At 39.6% G+C, this 16,905-nt stretch overlaps 1 protein-coding gene across 1 annotated transcript; it reads right to left on the reverse strand.

Moving 5' to 3' along the window:
- Positions 1-447: 447 nt before the first annotated feature.
- On the reverse strand, positions 448-15,734 carry WEE1 (WEE1 G2 checkpoint kinase). Its single transcript, XM_059408533.1, has 11 exons — positions 14,568-15,734; positions 12,904-13,109; positions 11,939-12,002; positions 11,565-11,737; positions 10,776-10,897; positions 6,406-6,552; positions 4,165-4,260; positions 3,991-4,076; positions 2,963-3,133; positions 2,722-2,867; positions 448-1,781 (listed from the first exon to the last, which is right to left on the reverse strand). The coding sequence occupies exons 1-11, from the start codon at positions 15,141-15,143 to the stop codon at positions 1,628-1,630; spliced, it is 1,941 nt and encodes a 646-aa protein (XP_059264516.1). The 5' UTR covers positions 15,144-15,734; the 3' UTR covers positions 448-1,627.
- Positions 15,735-16,905: the final 1,171 nt, after the last annotated feature.

Here is a 16,905-nt window from a genome sequence, read left to right on the forward strand (position 1 = left end):
GAATTAGCACTGTTTATCACTTAAATTTGCACTCTCAGTTCTTAAAAAATCTAGCCTAGTTGAGTTACAGCCTTACTTTGAAGCTCTTGTGTGACTCAGCTTAAATTAGAAAGCTGGGTCTTTATATCCACTTAATATCTAAAGCTATTTTAAACTACATTATCTTACATTTCTAGCAGATCAAATGCATAATATGCAATGTGATACACAAATATTAAATATTTACAGTGACAAAAAGTTTGTGGTTGATGGACAAATTTTCTTCCAATTACCAAATGTAACTAATATAGCCTAAAACTCATCATTAAATAATGTTCCATATTCTATCAAAAACTGTGCCCTCTTTTAGTATTTTATATACATTATACTCTACTAAACGTTAAAATGTAGTGATACTAGAGACAAAATGGTAGAAAACAGGCATCACAAGGAATTAGACAATTAAGGTAAGCTCAGAGTGACTTTTAATATGCCAATCAATGTTAATAAAACACAAGTCAAACAGACAAGTGCAAACAAATTGTAAACCAAAATTAATAGGAAAACAAATAATAGACAAATTCTATGTTTTTGTTTTTTGCAATGTCTGGTTAGCCAGTATTATTAGTCAAATGGCTTATCATTGATAAAATATATTTTGTGTAAAGCTTGGAATAGTCAGAAGTCATTCTGGCATTTCAAATAGCTATATACACTATCACCAAGATTAGTTTATATACACAAATATTGAAGAGAAACTGGGCAAAACATTTAAAAACAGACTAACAATACAATCAAGTACAAAACTTGGGTAGAGGGAGGGAACATTTTAAAAAAGAGTCAGGGAAGGGCATTATCAGGAAAAATTACAAAACCAGTAATAATTATACTACATTAATACAGCAATCCAAAAGGGAAAAAAAGGTGCATTACTCCAATGCACTAGCTTCAAAGTTCAAAGAAAAAAAGGCAAATAGCTGCTTGTCATCAAGAGCAGCTATGTATTTCACATAATTGTTTTCCAAAAAAGCCTATTAACAATGATTGTTTAATGCTACAATTTTACAGCAAAGACAAAACTAAAATAGCAGCAAATTCACAAGGCAATACTTCCACAGAATTATCATTCCATGGTTGATGCAATGCCTACAAAGTGCTCCCAGTTGGATATACAAGTATAATTCACAATTAAAAAAAAAAAGAAATATAAGATTGACACACAGGTACATTGAAGGCTGAGTAGTACTGAGTCTCTTAGCATTCCCCTTCTCAAAGGGAGAATATGTTTGTAATAAAGCCCCTGCATCCCTTTTACAGGTCACTACAGGGAAAGACACCTTTTATTACAATGCAACAGCAAACTATAAGCAGCACACCACCACAGTGGTTAACCCTAGAAAGGCTGGTGTAACATCCAACAGTCACTGATATCCTACAGAAGACAGACTAGTAAGACTAGACGAAAGCCTGATATACCACTGGTCAAGATACAGCTTTCAACTGTAATTCACAAATAAAAGTTCTAAAAGGTATTTCAGTAAAACTACTGACACCGATTGAGAAAGTAATTGCAAAGTGGATTCTAGCAGTGATTTCAACCTAGCTTCCTCTTGTCACAGTTTTTTGGGGGAGGTGGGAATTGAGTAGTTCAGTATATGGTAAGGCTGACAGAGCGGTTCATTTTCTTTCCAATAAGTCGAGATGTTCTATTACTCTGGGTGGTGGACCTAGTGGTCATCCGATCAGTGAAGAGTGCTCTTTCCTCAGCTGCAGCTTTGGCCATCTGAGCTTTCTTGAGTTCTCTAAGAACATAAAAATAGGAAACAAGACTTTTCACCTATTGTATTAATCCTAGGAAGGATCCTAAGAGGCCAAACACAAACTATATTATCAGCTGGGAGATCTTATTAGCATGCTATGATTAGAATAATAATAATTAGTTTATTAAGATACAACTGAGGAAAAAAATTACAGTATGAAACTTTAGCTTGTGCTCAAACAACTTAAATTTATGAAATGATTTTATTTTGTGTTCTCAGAATTAAAATATCATATATACTTGGACCTAAGTAATAAAGATGTTAGTAATGACAGAATTGTAATACAAAATAATTTCAACCAGAACTCTAATTCATATTGTGAAAATATTACATAATAGAGATGAAAGGAAACTTCTACTTCCCATTTGTATAAACTGTGATGGCTATCAAATTAGTGGCAAATAAACCTTTTATAATTCAAGTCAGTTTTTATTAGGTTAAAATCAGCAATAAAGCAAATGAATTAGAATTATCATTCCCATCAATTTTCTGAAATGTCAAAAGTCATTCAAAATATGAGACTCATCTACTAACTTAACTGATACTCATTTAATCCCTCCATAAAAAATGAATAGAACGAATGAAGGAAACTTAATCTACGGTGAGACTTTAAGGGGGAAAAAAAAGCCTGTCTATTGTACAGGCTCACTTAGTTTTTGCTGTAAGTTAAGGATTGGGGATTAATACCACTTGCAAATACATGCTAGTCTTAAAAATTTTTTAAGTCCATAATTTCCAAGTTTAGGAACAATACCAAGTCATATGTCACAAATAATTTAAGGCAGAAATCCCCAAAATTTAACTGTATAACATACCAAACCACTACAGCCTTCACTGACAGAAAACCTAAATCATTGCTCATTAAAATTTGAAAATGAAAATGAGAAAGTTAAAACAAACATTCCATAAAACTCTCACTTACTTCTGTAAAAGTGAATTTTTGAATTTTTCAGCATTCAATTCTATTCGTAATTGTTCTGCACTTTTTCTAGAAGCAGACAGCAATACTGAGTGCTTTACCAGTGCCATTGCTGAAGGTCTTTTCTCAGGATCTGGATGAATCATAACCTTAGAAAGAGAAGTAAAAATAAGGCAAAGACATGCAATTTAACAAATATAAAACCATGTCAATAAAAAGTGCATTATATACCAAAAATGCTCACTTTTAGCAAATCTGTAAACTCTTGGGAAAGCACTTGAGGAATCCGAGGTAATCTACCCTGTCTGATTTCATGCCATTGGTCTCCATTTCTGGGAAGAGGTTCAGCTCCAGCAGCACATACCACTGTGAGGGCAAGGGCAAAAATATCCGCTTTTGGTAGATGAGTATAATTCTGTAAAATTATTAAAAAAAAAAAAATTTTAAGGGAATATAAAAATGGCCAAAATAAAGTAGAATTACACTTCAGGGATGACTTAGGTGAGAAATAAGACTAAATTAAAATATCCAGTGCCACATTTAACCTTTAAAACCTATTCAGAGAAGAAGTTAAATTTGAGGAGATTTTTAATATCACAAATACATACACAATCAGGGAGATGAGTAAAAGTAAATGCCTTCTCTCTTTCAATAGTCCAATTCATCTCTCAGAATAAACTCCTATCCTGGGGCACTCATATATGAATACAGGAGACATACATACATTGACAAGTTACAAATACATATATAATTATGAAAAACAAAGGGATCATGTAATTTATTTGTTCTGCTTGTTCTACTTTCATTCTAAACTCTTATCAAGAAATATTCTGTCATACTTTTTTTTAGGTCACACTTTTTCAAACAGTACTATTAACTATATGCTATAATTTATTTAACCATTTCTCTATTGCTAAACATTTACATTGTTCTCAATTTATTTGTATATGAACATTTCTGTGGATAAGACTCCTAGAAAGGAAATTCTGGGTAAAAGGATACAGCATTTTAAAATGTTGATAGATACAAATACTTTGATCTCCTAAAAGGCTATGCCATTTTACAGTTGCACCAGTAGTGTATGTGAACTTCTTTTATAACTCAATCATTGTTGAACACTATAAATCTTTGCCTTTACTGAATTTTGCTAGATTAAATATCCCTGGCTGATGGTTTAGGCTTTCTTTAAGATTTTACTAGTTATTAGAGCTTAAAATTTTAATATGTCTGCATTATTATAAAACAAATAGCATTATTAAAGAAAAAAACTACCTCTTGCAAAACTTCATTTGCAAGAAACCGGCTATCACCCTCTTCAACTTGTGGACTAGAGATCCTTGTTACGTGTCCAAGATCACCTATAAGTATTGAAAAAAATAGAGTCAAGAGTTAAATAGGCTCTTTCTTTATTTTTAAGGCAATAATCTGGTTATCTTTCTTTCTTACCTATTTTAAACATAACTTTGTTGGAAGCCCAGTCATCTTCATCTCCTTCTTCAGAGGAAGCATTGGGGATTGAGGTTCGAGATATGAAAATATTACCTGTCAAACAGTTATTTATGTCAGCTGCACTAACAATTAATAGTGTAACCAAAACTCATAAACAAGGCCATACATCAAAATCATCCCAAAAGCTTTCAAACATATAGATTTTCATATGTTCTACCCTAAAGCCCAATGAGAATAAGAATCTCAGGGGAGAGGAAATGGGTTGTATTTTCTAAGGAACATATTTTCTGGCCTAGTACTGATTTTTGAACACCTGGAAACCACTTCCTTAGACTCTAATCTATACATTGATCTTTAGTTTTAACTACATAGAAACAATACAAAAAAGGCAATAACGTAGTAATCGGTGGTGCTTCCAAATCATAAATTTTAACCTAATGCTAGGGGCTGGTATGAAAAATACAAGTAATATAACTTGAGTTTGGCTGTATCTACATCCCAATGTGGCTCTGTGGTTCCTCTACTATACATACACTTTTCTTCTTCAAATTCAGGTAAGTTCATGATTAACATTAAGTTTCAGTCACAGATTTCATTTTAATAGTTTTACCAATGTAAATAAATAAGTAATGTAAATGTAAAATGTAAATAAACTACTGAGTTTATAAATGTTACACTCACTTAAGTCATCTTTCAATTTCACTTTATTTATGGAATTACTTATTTTTCAATGGTATTTATAAATTTGAAATTTTAAAACTCCACATCTTAATATTTTCAACTTTTGTACTTATAAGGATCTACTATGTTTGTCTGACACTTAAAACAAGGTATGAGTGAGTATAGGCAAACCTTACTAATTTCTATTTACTGCCATCAATTCAAATATTATTTTTTCCCCATTTGAAAAATAAAAATTTTAGTGAGTTATTAACATACAGATAAATTCTTCACATAATTGTGTAAAATGATTTAAATTCTCATGAATCACACATTTCCGTAGACAAAAACAAAACAAAAAAACCTTCATTAAGTTCAACTTAGAAATACCTAGCCTAGGGGCACCTGGGTGGCTCAGTGGGTTAAGCTGCTGCCTTCTGCTTAAGTCATGATCTCAGGGTCCTGGGATCGAGTCCCGCATTGGGCTCTCTGCTCAGCAGGGAGCCTGCTTCCCTCTTTCTCTCTCTCTCTGCCCGCCTCTCTGTCTACGTGTGATCTCTCTCTGTCAAATAAATAAATAAAATGTTAAAAAAAAAAATACCTAGCCTAAAATTCATACTTGAATTCATCAATCTGTTAGTTTTAACTTCCAATTTATAGGAAACATAGGGGAAAAAGGAGTAAGATAAATGATGCAAGGGAGCAACCAATCAAATCCATAAAAAAGGACATCTTATATGACAAAGTCCATATCAGTATTATTTTTTTAAGGCAGAGGAAGGGCAAAACCTAAAGGGCGGGGGAGGGGGGCGGGAAATAGAAGCAGATGGAATGCATGGTCCTGAAAACGGATACCAGTTTGGACAAGTAAACCAAAAAGACTTGGGTCACCTGGAAAAAATTTTAATATGATCTAGCTATTAGAAAAGATGAAAATTTACTGAAACAAAAAGGTAGAGTTGACTTACAACTTTTAAAAGTACACATTATGAGGTTATTTTAATAAAATGAGAGGGATGTGCATGCTGTTATAGCTGCATTCACTTGCACCCTTTTAAAAATGCAAGATAACCATACTGCATATGCCATTTGTTTTCTGAATAATGCAGTAACACTTTCATGGTATACAGGCTAGAAATATCACCATGTTTACATAGCACTTAAGTTTCCAAAAATATGTTCAAATATCTCATTTTATTCTAACAAACCTGTTAGCAGCACCAGCACTATTTTGTAACTATAGTTCTATAACCTAGAAGAGAGGGACTTTAAACAATAGGACTTTAAACACTAGGAAGTCTTCTTAGTCTTCCCATCAGAGTCCCACTTCATGACTACGGGGTTTCCATAAGATATAGCAAATTTTTCCAACTTTTATTAAAAATGAATTGCCTCAAATACTTTGGAATAACAGGAGAAGAAGTGAAAGGAAATCATAAAACAGTATGTGGCTCAAAGGTCTTTTAAAACAACAACAAAAAACCGTAGTAAGATGTATATGTTTTCATATTTTTTTAATGAAATAATTTATTCTCTATAACACTAAAGAACACAGGTCAGAGAATTTGTAATACTTACTAGGCTTTATATCCATATGAACCAAAGACATTGAATGAATATACCTCAAGCCCCGGCCAACTTGCAAAAGGAGATCCTTCAACTCTGCTTCTGTAAAGTAACTCATGCTTCTATAGTTTTCACTTATGGCATCAGCTAAACTTCCACCTAACAAACACAGGAAAAATTAGCAATTTCCTCTTCATGAGATCTTACTTCTCTTCCCTCCATCTTTATTGAGTGGCCACAAACTCAAGAAAAAAAGTAGCATTTTATATAACCTATTCTTTTTCCTGCTTGTGAAATCTAAATTTTATTTATTCTTTCAATAAGTAATATATTCACATGGGTACAAAATAAAATGTAAAGTTTTTTTCATCCATATACCCCAGTGGCCTACCTGGTTCTTTTTCCCAGAATAAACCAATGTTATTGGTCTCTTATATATTTTTCTCAACTCCTTTTCACACAAATGACAACATATTTTCATTATCTTGAAGATCATTCTTTACTAACATACAAAGGATACCCTGTTCTCTCTTGTGTCTCCACAGGATTTCATAGTGTAAATGAATGGCAATGTATCAGCTGGTCTCCTAATTGATGAATATTTTAAAGTAATTTCCAAGCTTTTACTACTATATACTATAGTCTAAGGAATAACTTTGTACATTGGTCATTTCACACACACATTTAACAACATATCTTATAGAAAAAAATTGCTGGTTTAAAGGGTATATATGGGGTGCCTGGGTGGCACTTGGTTGAACATCTGACTCTTGGTTTTGGCTCAGGTCATGATCTTAGGGTCGTGGGATCAAGCCCTCCCTCGAGCTGGCTGCTTATCCCTCTCTGTTCCTCTCCGTACCCAACCCTCATGCTCATGCACATACTCTAATAAATAAATAAAATTTTTTTTTTTATAATTAAAGGATATGCTTAGTCACAAAACAATGGTAATATGTGGCTCAAGTATGTGTGTGAAATACTATCTTATATATAGAATATGTTTTTATAGCTGAGAGGGACGTTTCTCTGTTTATCCTGCTAAAAAAAGGGTTGGTATTCACACCAGCCTTGCCAAAACTACAGGGCCTTTGAAAATTCACATAAAAAAAGTAACAACGTATTCGGTTTCTGATTTCAAAATGGCCAGTACTTAAACTTTGCTAACATGTGCCTTATGTGAATTTGAGGCTTTGGAAGACAAATATGGGGCAATTTTACTTATACTTACACACACACACACACAGTTCCCATAGAGAAGCCCGTACCAATTTACACTCCCATCATTAACGTATGAGAAAAACAGTTTTCCCCACACCCTTGACAACAGTCTATAAATTTTATAGGTAAAAACCAGTATTTTAATAGTTTTAACTTATACTACTATTATTATGAATGAGAATAAAACCTGCTTTTGTAGGATAGGTCAAACCAACCAGTTCATTAGTTTATACTTTAAAAAAGCTTTTAAGTTTATACTCTTAAGTTTTATTAAAAACATTTTTAAGTTTATAATTTATCTTAGGAAAAGAGGAGTTACGTAAAACAAAACAAAAATCAAAAACCAAAACAAACCACTTCTGTCTAAAGCTTAGTTAGAAATAATGAAATCAGAACCAGGGTAATAAAATCAGGAAGGTATATTAGTATACATTAGTCAGGAAAGATTAGCCAGGAATACAATTTGAATAAGACTAGGTAGCAGGGCGCCTGGGTGGCTCAGTGGGTTAAGCCGCTGCCTTAGGCTCGGGTCATGATCTCAGGGTCCTGGGATCGAGTCCCGCATCTGGCTCTCTGCTCAGCAGGGAGCCTGCTTCCTTCTCTCTCTCTCTCTGCCTCTCAGTGTACTTGTAATTTCTCTCTGTCAAATAAATAAATAAAATCTTAAAAAAAAAAAAAAGACTAGGTAGCAAAATGTCCAATGTATTTTAAAAATAAAAATAAATCAGACACCTCAGTATTTTAGACTTAAGTATGTTCTCTATACTCATAACAAATATTGAGCTGCAGGAAAAAGGGCTCTAGAAGGGAGGTCTATAAAAGGGCTTGAAGTCCTAGTCTAAGTTTAATAAGCATTTGAGTGTATCTACCAGCTATAGCTAGGTCAGTTCCTTCTATTTCACTGCTGAAAGGCAAAGAGAAGTAAGAAGAGCAAGACACTCATCTGATATTTCACATTCTCTTCCCCTACCCATCAACATTTTCCCACACTTGATTACAGGGTAAAAATTTCAGTCTATCACCAAACCAAGACAAAAGGCTTAAAATGTAAATGACTATTTGAGATAATAAGGAAACTTAGTAAAGATAAAGGACATCAGTTAATCACCATGTATAAGTGAAATAATAGAATGATTTCCCGTAGAACTGCGGAAAACGATCTGAAGATCAGGCCTATTATTAGTACATTCAAAGCTTTATGTGGAGAGAACAATGATGGCAGAAGGAAATAGAAGAGTTTAGGAATGTATATAGGTAGCTTCATTTCCTTTCATCTAAACAGAAAAGACAACTAATCTAAGAGGCAACCCTTTTCACACAGGTCAATTTATTTTTAAAGATCTGTGTATTCTTTAAGTGTTTTATACTGTTCCAAATTAATAAACTGTTACAAAATATTATTTTATAATCTAACTGTATTACAAGACAGGGTTTTGTTTTATTTTGTTTTTTAGGACAAGGTCTTTATAATCTGAGAGGGCAGGACATCAACTCACCCCTCCCTATCCCCTCAGGCCCAAAGTTTTTCAAAATCATCTGAATTATATAACCACATTATTTATTTGGTGGATTGTTACAAATGTGTGATCCCTGGACCGCTACTGAAATACCTGTTAAGAGGACCAACTACATCAACAAAGTGAAAGGGAGAAAGAAACCAGAAGATGGCATCTAGCAAACATCTAGTGGAAAAGACATGGTCAAACTGCCCTATATTAAGTGCAGTAACTGAAAACTGAAGGTTAAGAAACAGATTGGTCCACAAGGTCATGATAGCTACATAAATATTCTGATGATATGAATAGAAACATTTCAAGAGATGTGTGAAACAAATTAGCGCCAATGCTATATACTGAGCACTTCGTTTTTCAAGTACAGAGAATTAATATAATGACAACTCAACAAAAAGCTAGGTGTGAGAAATGGATCTTTTACTTCCGTTTTGTTCAATGTTTTTAAATACTGAAAACCTGAATCCACTACCTACACCACTTATTTATTAACAAGCTATGAGAAGGCTGGTCTTGTTGAAGGAAAAAATAACGAGAATAATAAAAAAAAAGAAACAAACCTTTGCTATCACCTCCCAACTGCTCACTAAATTCCAAATTCTCTAATATTCACAGAAGATATAGAGAAATGGAAACCCAGCATATATAAAGATTTACCTATTTAATAATAGGTATTTACAAGAATCAGAATTGAGACTAGGGTTTTGATAAAGATTTAATTAAGAAGGGGGGAACAGGGACGCCTGGGTGGCTCAGTTGGTTGGACGACTGCCTTCGGCTCAGGTCATGATCCCGGAGTCCTGGGATCGAGTCCCGCATCGGGCTCCCAGCTCTGCGGGGAGTCTGCTTCTCTCTCTGACCTTCTCCTCGCTCATGTTCTCTCTCACTGTCTCTCTCTCAAATAAATAAATAAAATCTTAAAAAAAAAAAAAAAAAAAAAAAAGAAGGGGGGAACAAAGTTGGTCCTTGAGGGACTTTTTGAAAATTGAAAGCTCTCCAGAGGTCCAAAGTTGATCCTCTACAGAAGCTTTGTTTCTTGTTTTGGGGACGAAATGAGGGAGAGAGGCACAGCTAGAGAACAAAAGGCATAACTTAACAGAAAATTATGAGAGGATTCTAATGGTAAACTAGGTTGGAAAAAATGGGAATGGGGGGCAAGATTATAGAATACTTTAACAAATGGCTGAAGTTGGAACAATGGAGAGTTACAGTCACTTTATGATTAACCAGCATCAGTTTTAACTTCATTTCATAAAATGAAATGGAAAGGGAAGGCTAAAATGAATTGAACCTATATTATGTACTACCATACCCTACGTACACTATGCTACATGCTAGGGATGCCAAAATATGTATGGCAAGACCACTGTCCTCTCAAGATCAGTTTGACTAACAGGCACACTACCATGCACAATTCTACTACTGAAGTAACCGGGACAAGGTTTTCAATCTTTTCTTAATATCCAGGTAAGCAATGAACTTCACTGAAACTCAGGTTAGGCTTCTTCAATTTATAAAAAAGATAGGCTCTCTTTGAATTTATAAGAGATAAAAGAGGCATAGAATTAGAGCAGGATTTCAAATAAAAACGATTTCCTCAGTGTTCATTTTTTTGAGCTCACAAATCTGTAACAGAACCAACATATTACTCACCATTACAATATTCATTCTGTATAAGCATATGATCATCTTCTGCCCATGCAGAGAAATATCGAACTACATGAGAATGTTGTCCAAGCACTGCATGAGCATATACTTCCCTCAAAGCGTTCTGCCTAGGAGAAATTTGAGATTGATAGAATGGTAAATCATTTTTGTTCAAGCCTAAACTGAACAAATTTATCTGACTTCATAAGAGAAACTTAACTTCTGTCATCAATCATTATGCTGAAGGATAACTTGCTTAAGAGAGAGGGGGTGAGAACCTCTGTACCAGATTTTTCTAAAGGATTCCATTAAAGAAGAATGTTACAAATAAGGAACCTTGCTGGCCCTAGAACTTGGGAAAAATGAAACTCCATTTTACTCTGAATTCATGGATGCTATCAGAACAAAGAAATTTAAGTTAGGTTTCAAGGGGCGGTTGGGTGGCTCAGTGGGCCTCTGCCTTCGGCTCGGGTCATGATCCCAGGGTCCTGGCAACGGGCTCTCTGCTCAGCAGGGAGCCTGCTTCTCTGCCTACCTCTCTGCCTACTTGTGATCTCTGTCTGTCAAATAAATAAATAAAGTCTTTAAAAAAAAAAAGTTAGGTTTCAAAATCAGACTACTCATATAATTCTTCCAAGTCCAATAAGAATTAATGGCAAAAAATGAAAAGGACATGATTAAATTATTATAGCTTCTCAAAAGTGAAAGAATCTTAGTGCTTGATTATGTAAAACCTTAAGGTTTGTTAACACCATAGGGAATAAAAAAGCAAAAGACAAAATTTTTAATACATACTCATCAACAGAGCCAGCCAATGGCTTTTTTGATCGTTTAATGGCATAAATGCATCCATCCAGCCTCTTCACACACTTAAACACTGAACCAAATTCTCCAGAGCCAATTTTCTCTAGCTCATGAAATTCTGTTGTATACCGAGACTTCATATTGCTTTCAGTAATTGTAATTCTCTGTAATAAAAAAGCGTATCCATATACGTAATACAAAGATTTAAAAATGATTTTTTGCTATGATGATAGCACTGTATGTGAAACTTAAAAGTCATTATATCTTATGTTTTAATGGATATTTAAAATGTATATATGGAAACTTGTTAAGAAGTAGAAAATGAAATCTCAGAAACAATAAAAAGAAAATGAAAAGATATTTACTTTAGCAGGTCTTGTTTCATCTTCAAACTCATAATCACTGGCCTCCATGTCTTCACCACAAGAACTGAAAAATATTATGTATTTTTCCATCAAGAGATCTAACAGACACATCAACTAGAAATCCAAAACTTAATCTGATAGGTGTACGGTGAAATTATATTTTAATGAATAGAAACAGACAAGAAAGAGCGTCTGGGTGGCTCAGTCAGTTAAGCAAGCCTTCAGCTTGGGTCATGATCCCAGGGTTCTGGGACTGAGTCCTGTGTCCAGCTCCCTGCTCAGCAGGGAGTCTGCTTCTCCTTCTGCCCCTCTCCACAGCCTGTGTTTATGCACATGCTCTCTCTCTCTCCCCCAAATAAATAAAATCTTTTTATTTATTTATTTAATTTATTTGATAGAGAGATCACAAGTAGGCAGAGAGGCAGGCAGAGAGAGAGGGGGAAGCAGGCTCCCTGCTGAGCAGAGAGCCGGATGTGGGACTCGATCTCAGGACCCCAAGATCATGACCTGAGTCAAAGGCAGCGGCTTAACCCACTGAGCCACCCAGGCGCCCCCAAATAAATAAAATCTTAAATAAAAAACGATAAGCACTTAATTTTATAATCACAAGATATGGCTCAGCTGATGAAAATGCTGTCCCTGCTGAAATATACTTATTAACTACAAGCCAACACCACTACACATATCAAAATTAAAGTCTAAATCAACTCTCTCTGCCTGCCTCATTTTTGACACCAGCAGATTTTCTACAAGCTATCTAGGCTTTTTATTCCTTCCTTTTTCACACCACTACTTTTCCACAGCTGATTACTTTCCACCTACCTCTCCTGGAAAGTGGGTGCTAGCAACAGAAAAATTTCAGAGCACAAACTTCCATGTAATTCAGATGAAACTGAATTTTGATAAGTACCACAAACCAGTCGTGAGTGGTTGGGGACCACACTGTGGAATACTAAATAACTTACTCATTCCAATGTGTTCGCTTTCTTCTACGACATTGTCCTGAAGAATGAAGTAACACAGAATCTGGGGTAAAAGGATTAATATTCACTTGAGGAGTCTGTCGCATGTCAAATTCCCTTTTTCCTGATTTTTCTGTATCCATGAATAAAGAACCACCTCGGAGTTTAACAGAGCTGGAATCGATTCCTCGCGCTTTGGAGAGCAAACTCTAGGACAGGAAAAATGAAATTTTTAGTTTCCAAGTCCTACAGACAGCCTTCTCAACCCAACCTTCAACAAGCCTTCAACAGGTCTGATAGTGTAGATCAAAGCAACACACAAGCCTCTGTCACATCTCCAGCAAAACAAACCGTGGATAACTACAGCAGTCTGAAAGGTAGATACCAACCACCCTTTCTAAAACAGATAGCCACATAAAATAGGTCTCTGACCCTAAAAACAGTAGAAATGCAGACTGAAATTAAGTTTATTCTAGAGTCCAGGAGTTAACAAAAACTTTCATTCCATCTAAAAATAGAAAGCAGTCAGGGAGCACCATAAAAGCTCCCTTCCCCCCATCCAAATAGGGCTCTGAAAACCACCTCCGGCTGACTCCTCCCCTCACTTCCAGAGGGATCATGTTTTGGGCAAGTCCCTAATAAACAGTAACGCTCCAAAAACACACTTCTTCGTTAAGTTTACGACCCACGGTACTGAAAGGGACTCAAAAAGGTACATTTTCCATATGAGTCTTATAAACGCGATACTTGTCTCAATTTCGTGATGGGTCCGCTTTTAAAATCTGCCGCTACATCTAAAGTTTCAGAAGTACTAATCTGCATACTCACTTGCTACTCAACAAACAGGTCCTCCTTCATTGTGATATATTATCAGCAATATGAGAGCACAAGGGTCCAAGAAACTCCACCGATGCTGGCTTTTAACAGCTGGATGTCCCTAATCGTTACAGTTAGGGGGACCACACATGGGCACTGCAAACCCAAGGGTGTAAACAAACGCTCACCCCAATAAATACCATGTACGGACAGTAGCTTAAATGCTACTCTGGGTTAAGGAGTCTTTTAAGACTGGAAATGCTTGGAAGGCCAGCCTTTTCTCCGGAGTCGAAGCGCAGTCCCCCTCCATACCTCAAACTTAACCCCTTAAGGTCATGACACGAAACGATAGGCGCATGAAATTTTTTAACCGAACTCCTACGTGCGCCGCCCAAATTACAGGGCCCATCACTGCGTTTAAAAGGCACCATATGGCTGCGGCGCTCAGGAGTGTCAGGTGGCCGGGCCAGCAGCACTCCAACATCCTTCCAAACCACGTTATCAGGGCCACACTCCGGGCTGACACTGTCGGAAAGGCCCCCACTCGACGGGCGTGAAATCATCAGCCACCTGGTCGGCGCCGATCAACCCCTTTGAAAGATGAAGAAGTTCCAGAAGAGGCCCATTGTTCAGTTACATAATCTTAACGGACAACTTCTGGGCAGGGCCAAAAAGAGGGGCTGCCAACTTTTTGTTGCGGCTCAGGGGAACGAGTGGGGGTGCGGCCGGGCGGTTATGTAACCGAACCCGGGCAGCGCCGCGCTCAGCTCCCGGCGCCGCGGCCTTTTTAAAAGGCTGGGCGGGCGCGGACTCCGGGGGCTCGGGGCGCCCGGGGCCCCGCGTCCTCTCACCTTGGGCGTGTGAGGCGTGTCGAAGAGCCGCAGCTTGCGGAAGGTCTTGTGCGGCGGGGTGCCTGGGTGGTCCGGCAGAGGCGAGCAGGGGCCGCCGCTAGCCCGGCGCGCCCCGCAGCGGCGCGGGGACGCGTCCCCCGCGCCGCCGCAGCACACCGGCGAGAACGAGCTGCCCAGGAAGTAGGCGGCTGCCGGCGACTTGACCGGCGACGAGGAGCCGAAACCCTCCTCCTCCCACGAGTCGCCCTCGGCCCCGCCGCCCGGCGCGTCCGCGCCCGGACAGGCGCCCCGCAGCAACATGTCCTCCTCCAGCTCCCCGGGGCTGCCGGGGGCCGGGCCGGGCGAGCGGCGGCGCTCGGGCCCGGGCTCTGTGGGGCTACGAGCGGGCGGCAGCGGCGAGTCGGGCTCTTGAAAGGCGGAATCCTCCCCGGTGCTGTGGCCGCTGCCCTCCTCCTCTTCCTCCTCTTCCTCCTCCTCACAGTCGCTGCAGGGCGAGAAGATCAGCTTCTGCCTCAAAGTGCAGGTAGCCCCTGGGCGGCGGGGCGGCGGCGGCTGCTGCCGGCTCAGGAAGCTCATCGCGCCCCTGGGACCGGGGCCGAGGACCGGAGAGCCGGAGCCGGAGGAGTCCAGGACGCGGACGGCCCAGGGGGCGGGTCCGCCACGTGCGACTGGGCGCGCCTGGTCGCCGCGGCGGCGGACCTGCGCGGTGGTGGGCTGAGGCTTCGGGGCGCTCGGGGCTGCAGCCGGCGGCGGTGGTGGCGGCGGCGGCGGCGGCGGCGGCGTGGACTGTCCAGCAGAGGCGGGGCGGCCTGAGCACCGAGGCTGGGGTCTCCGCAGGTCCAGCCGCAGGTTCGGGCTCCGAGGCTTCCCGCGACCGTTAACCACGTGAGTGCCCGACGGACCAATCCCCGCCCAGCCCTGGGTTTGAAAAAAAAGGAGGGCGCGACGTAGCCCGCGGGGGAGGGATCAACTACGCGATTTTGGCGCGAACCCGCTGGTTCCGCCTCCCCCCACTCCTCCTTTAGGCGGGCCTGGCCGCGGGCCTATGAGGAAGCCGGACTTCTGGGAGCGGTGCCGGGAGCCGCCCGGTCGGGGCCGGGCGGGAGAGCCGAGGCAGCTCTCTGGGAGGGGCGAAGGGTGCCCGCCCAGCCGAACGCCAGCCTGGAGGCGACCTGCCCGCGCTCCCTCAGGCGCTCTGGGATCTGAGGTGGGGGGTGGGGAACATTTCTGGTCCCGGCGGGGTTGGAGCGTTCGCGGAACCACCGTGGCCCTTGGGCTCAGCCCAGGGAGTCCGGCCTCGGGGTCCCGCGTCTCTTTGGTGCAGGCCTGGGGCGTTGTGGGCGTTGCTGTGGCAGTCACGTTCCCCCGTAGAGTTTTGAGCCAGAAATGGTGACTGGGGCCTCGGGAGCTTTGCGAACTGAGCGGGTTGCTTAGCGTGGGCACCGTAATCAACAAGGAAGCCAGCATACGAGAACTTGCGGCGGAGGCACCGGCTGTGGGGAAGGCCTCAGTTCCCCCCCGCCCATGGTTGTTAGGGTCGGGTGTGTCCTCTGCGAGGTGAGCTTCCCCTAGGTGGTGGCCACCTTTGCAGTCCCCCCCCCCCCCCCCCCCCCGCTCCAACACACACACTAGTCCAGAGTAAACAGCAGCAGCACCAGCCCGAAACCCAGCGCCCACCACGCTGCCACGGTGTTTATATTGGTTTGCCAGCACGTGGGCAAGTGTTGGCAAAAAAAGATTGGCACACCCCTCTGCAAACTTAAACGCAACTTGAGAAAAAAAATTCCCCCAGGACTCCGTCAAATAGTGATTTTATCTGCCCTTTATCTTGCACAGACAAGTTTCTTGTAATTTTTCAGTTGCAAATAACCCCGTGATGAATATTCTAACTTCTCATGCGGTTTTTTTCTCTGCGTTCTTTGAGGGTTTGGGTTTTTGTTTGTTTGTTTGTTTGTTTTTTTTTAAAGAAATTCACTGAAGTGAGAATTACTGGGTCAAAGGATATAAACTGCCAAACTAACCTCCAGAAAAAAAACAATTTACATTGTCATTGGCAGTGGCTTAGAGTACACTGCTCATGAATTCTGGACGTAAGTGGATATTTAATGTTTGCTAATGTAATTTTGTTGTTTTGATACATATCCTTGGACAGTTTTCCTGTGCCAGTGGCCATTTATACTTTTCTATTGTCTTTTTCTTATTGTAGCACTTTATGAATACTAACACTTTGCCATATATGTTGTTCTAACACTTTTCAGAGGCTAAACTCAAACTGGATTTTTAATAATGGGAACATACTTTAATACTTATCACATGGGAAATTCCATACTTATCACAT

This window comes from Mustela nigripes, chromosome 1 (genome assembly GCF_022355385.1).
Source record: "Mustela nigripes isolate SB6536 chromosome 1, MUSNIG.SB6536, whole genome shotgun sequence".
Taxonomy (NCBI): Eukaryota; Metazoa; Chordata; class Mammalia; order Carnivora; family Mustelidae; genus Mustela; species Mustela nigripes.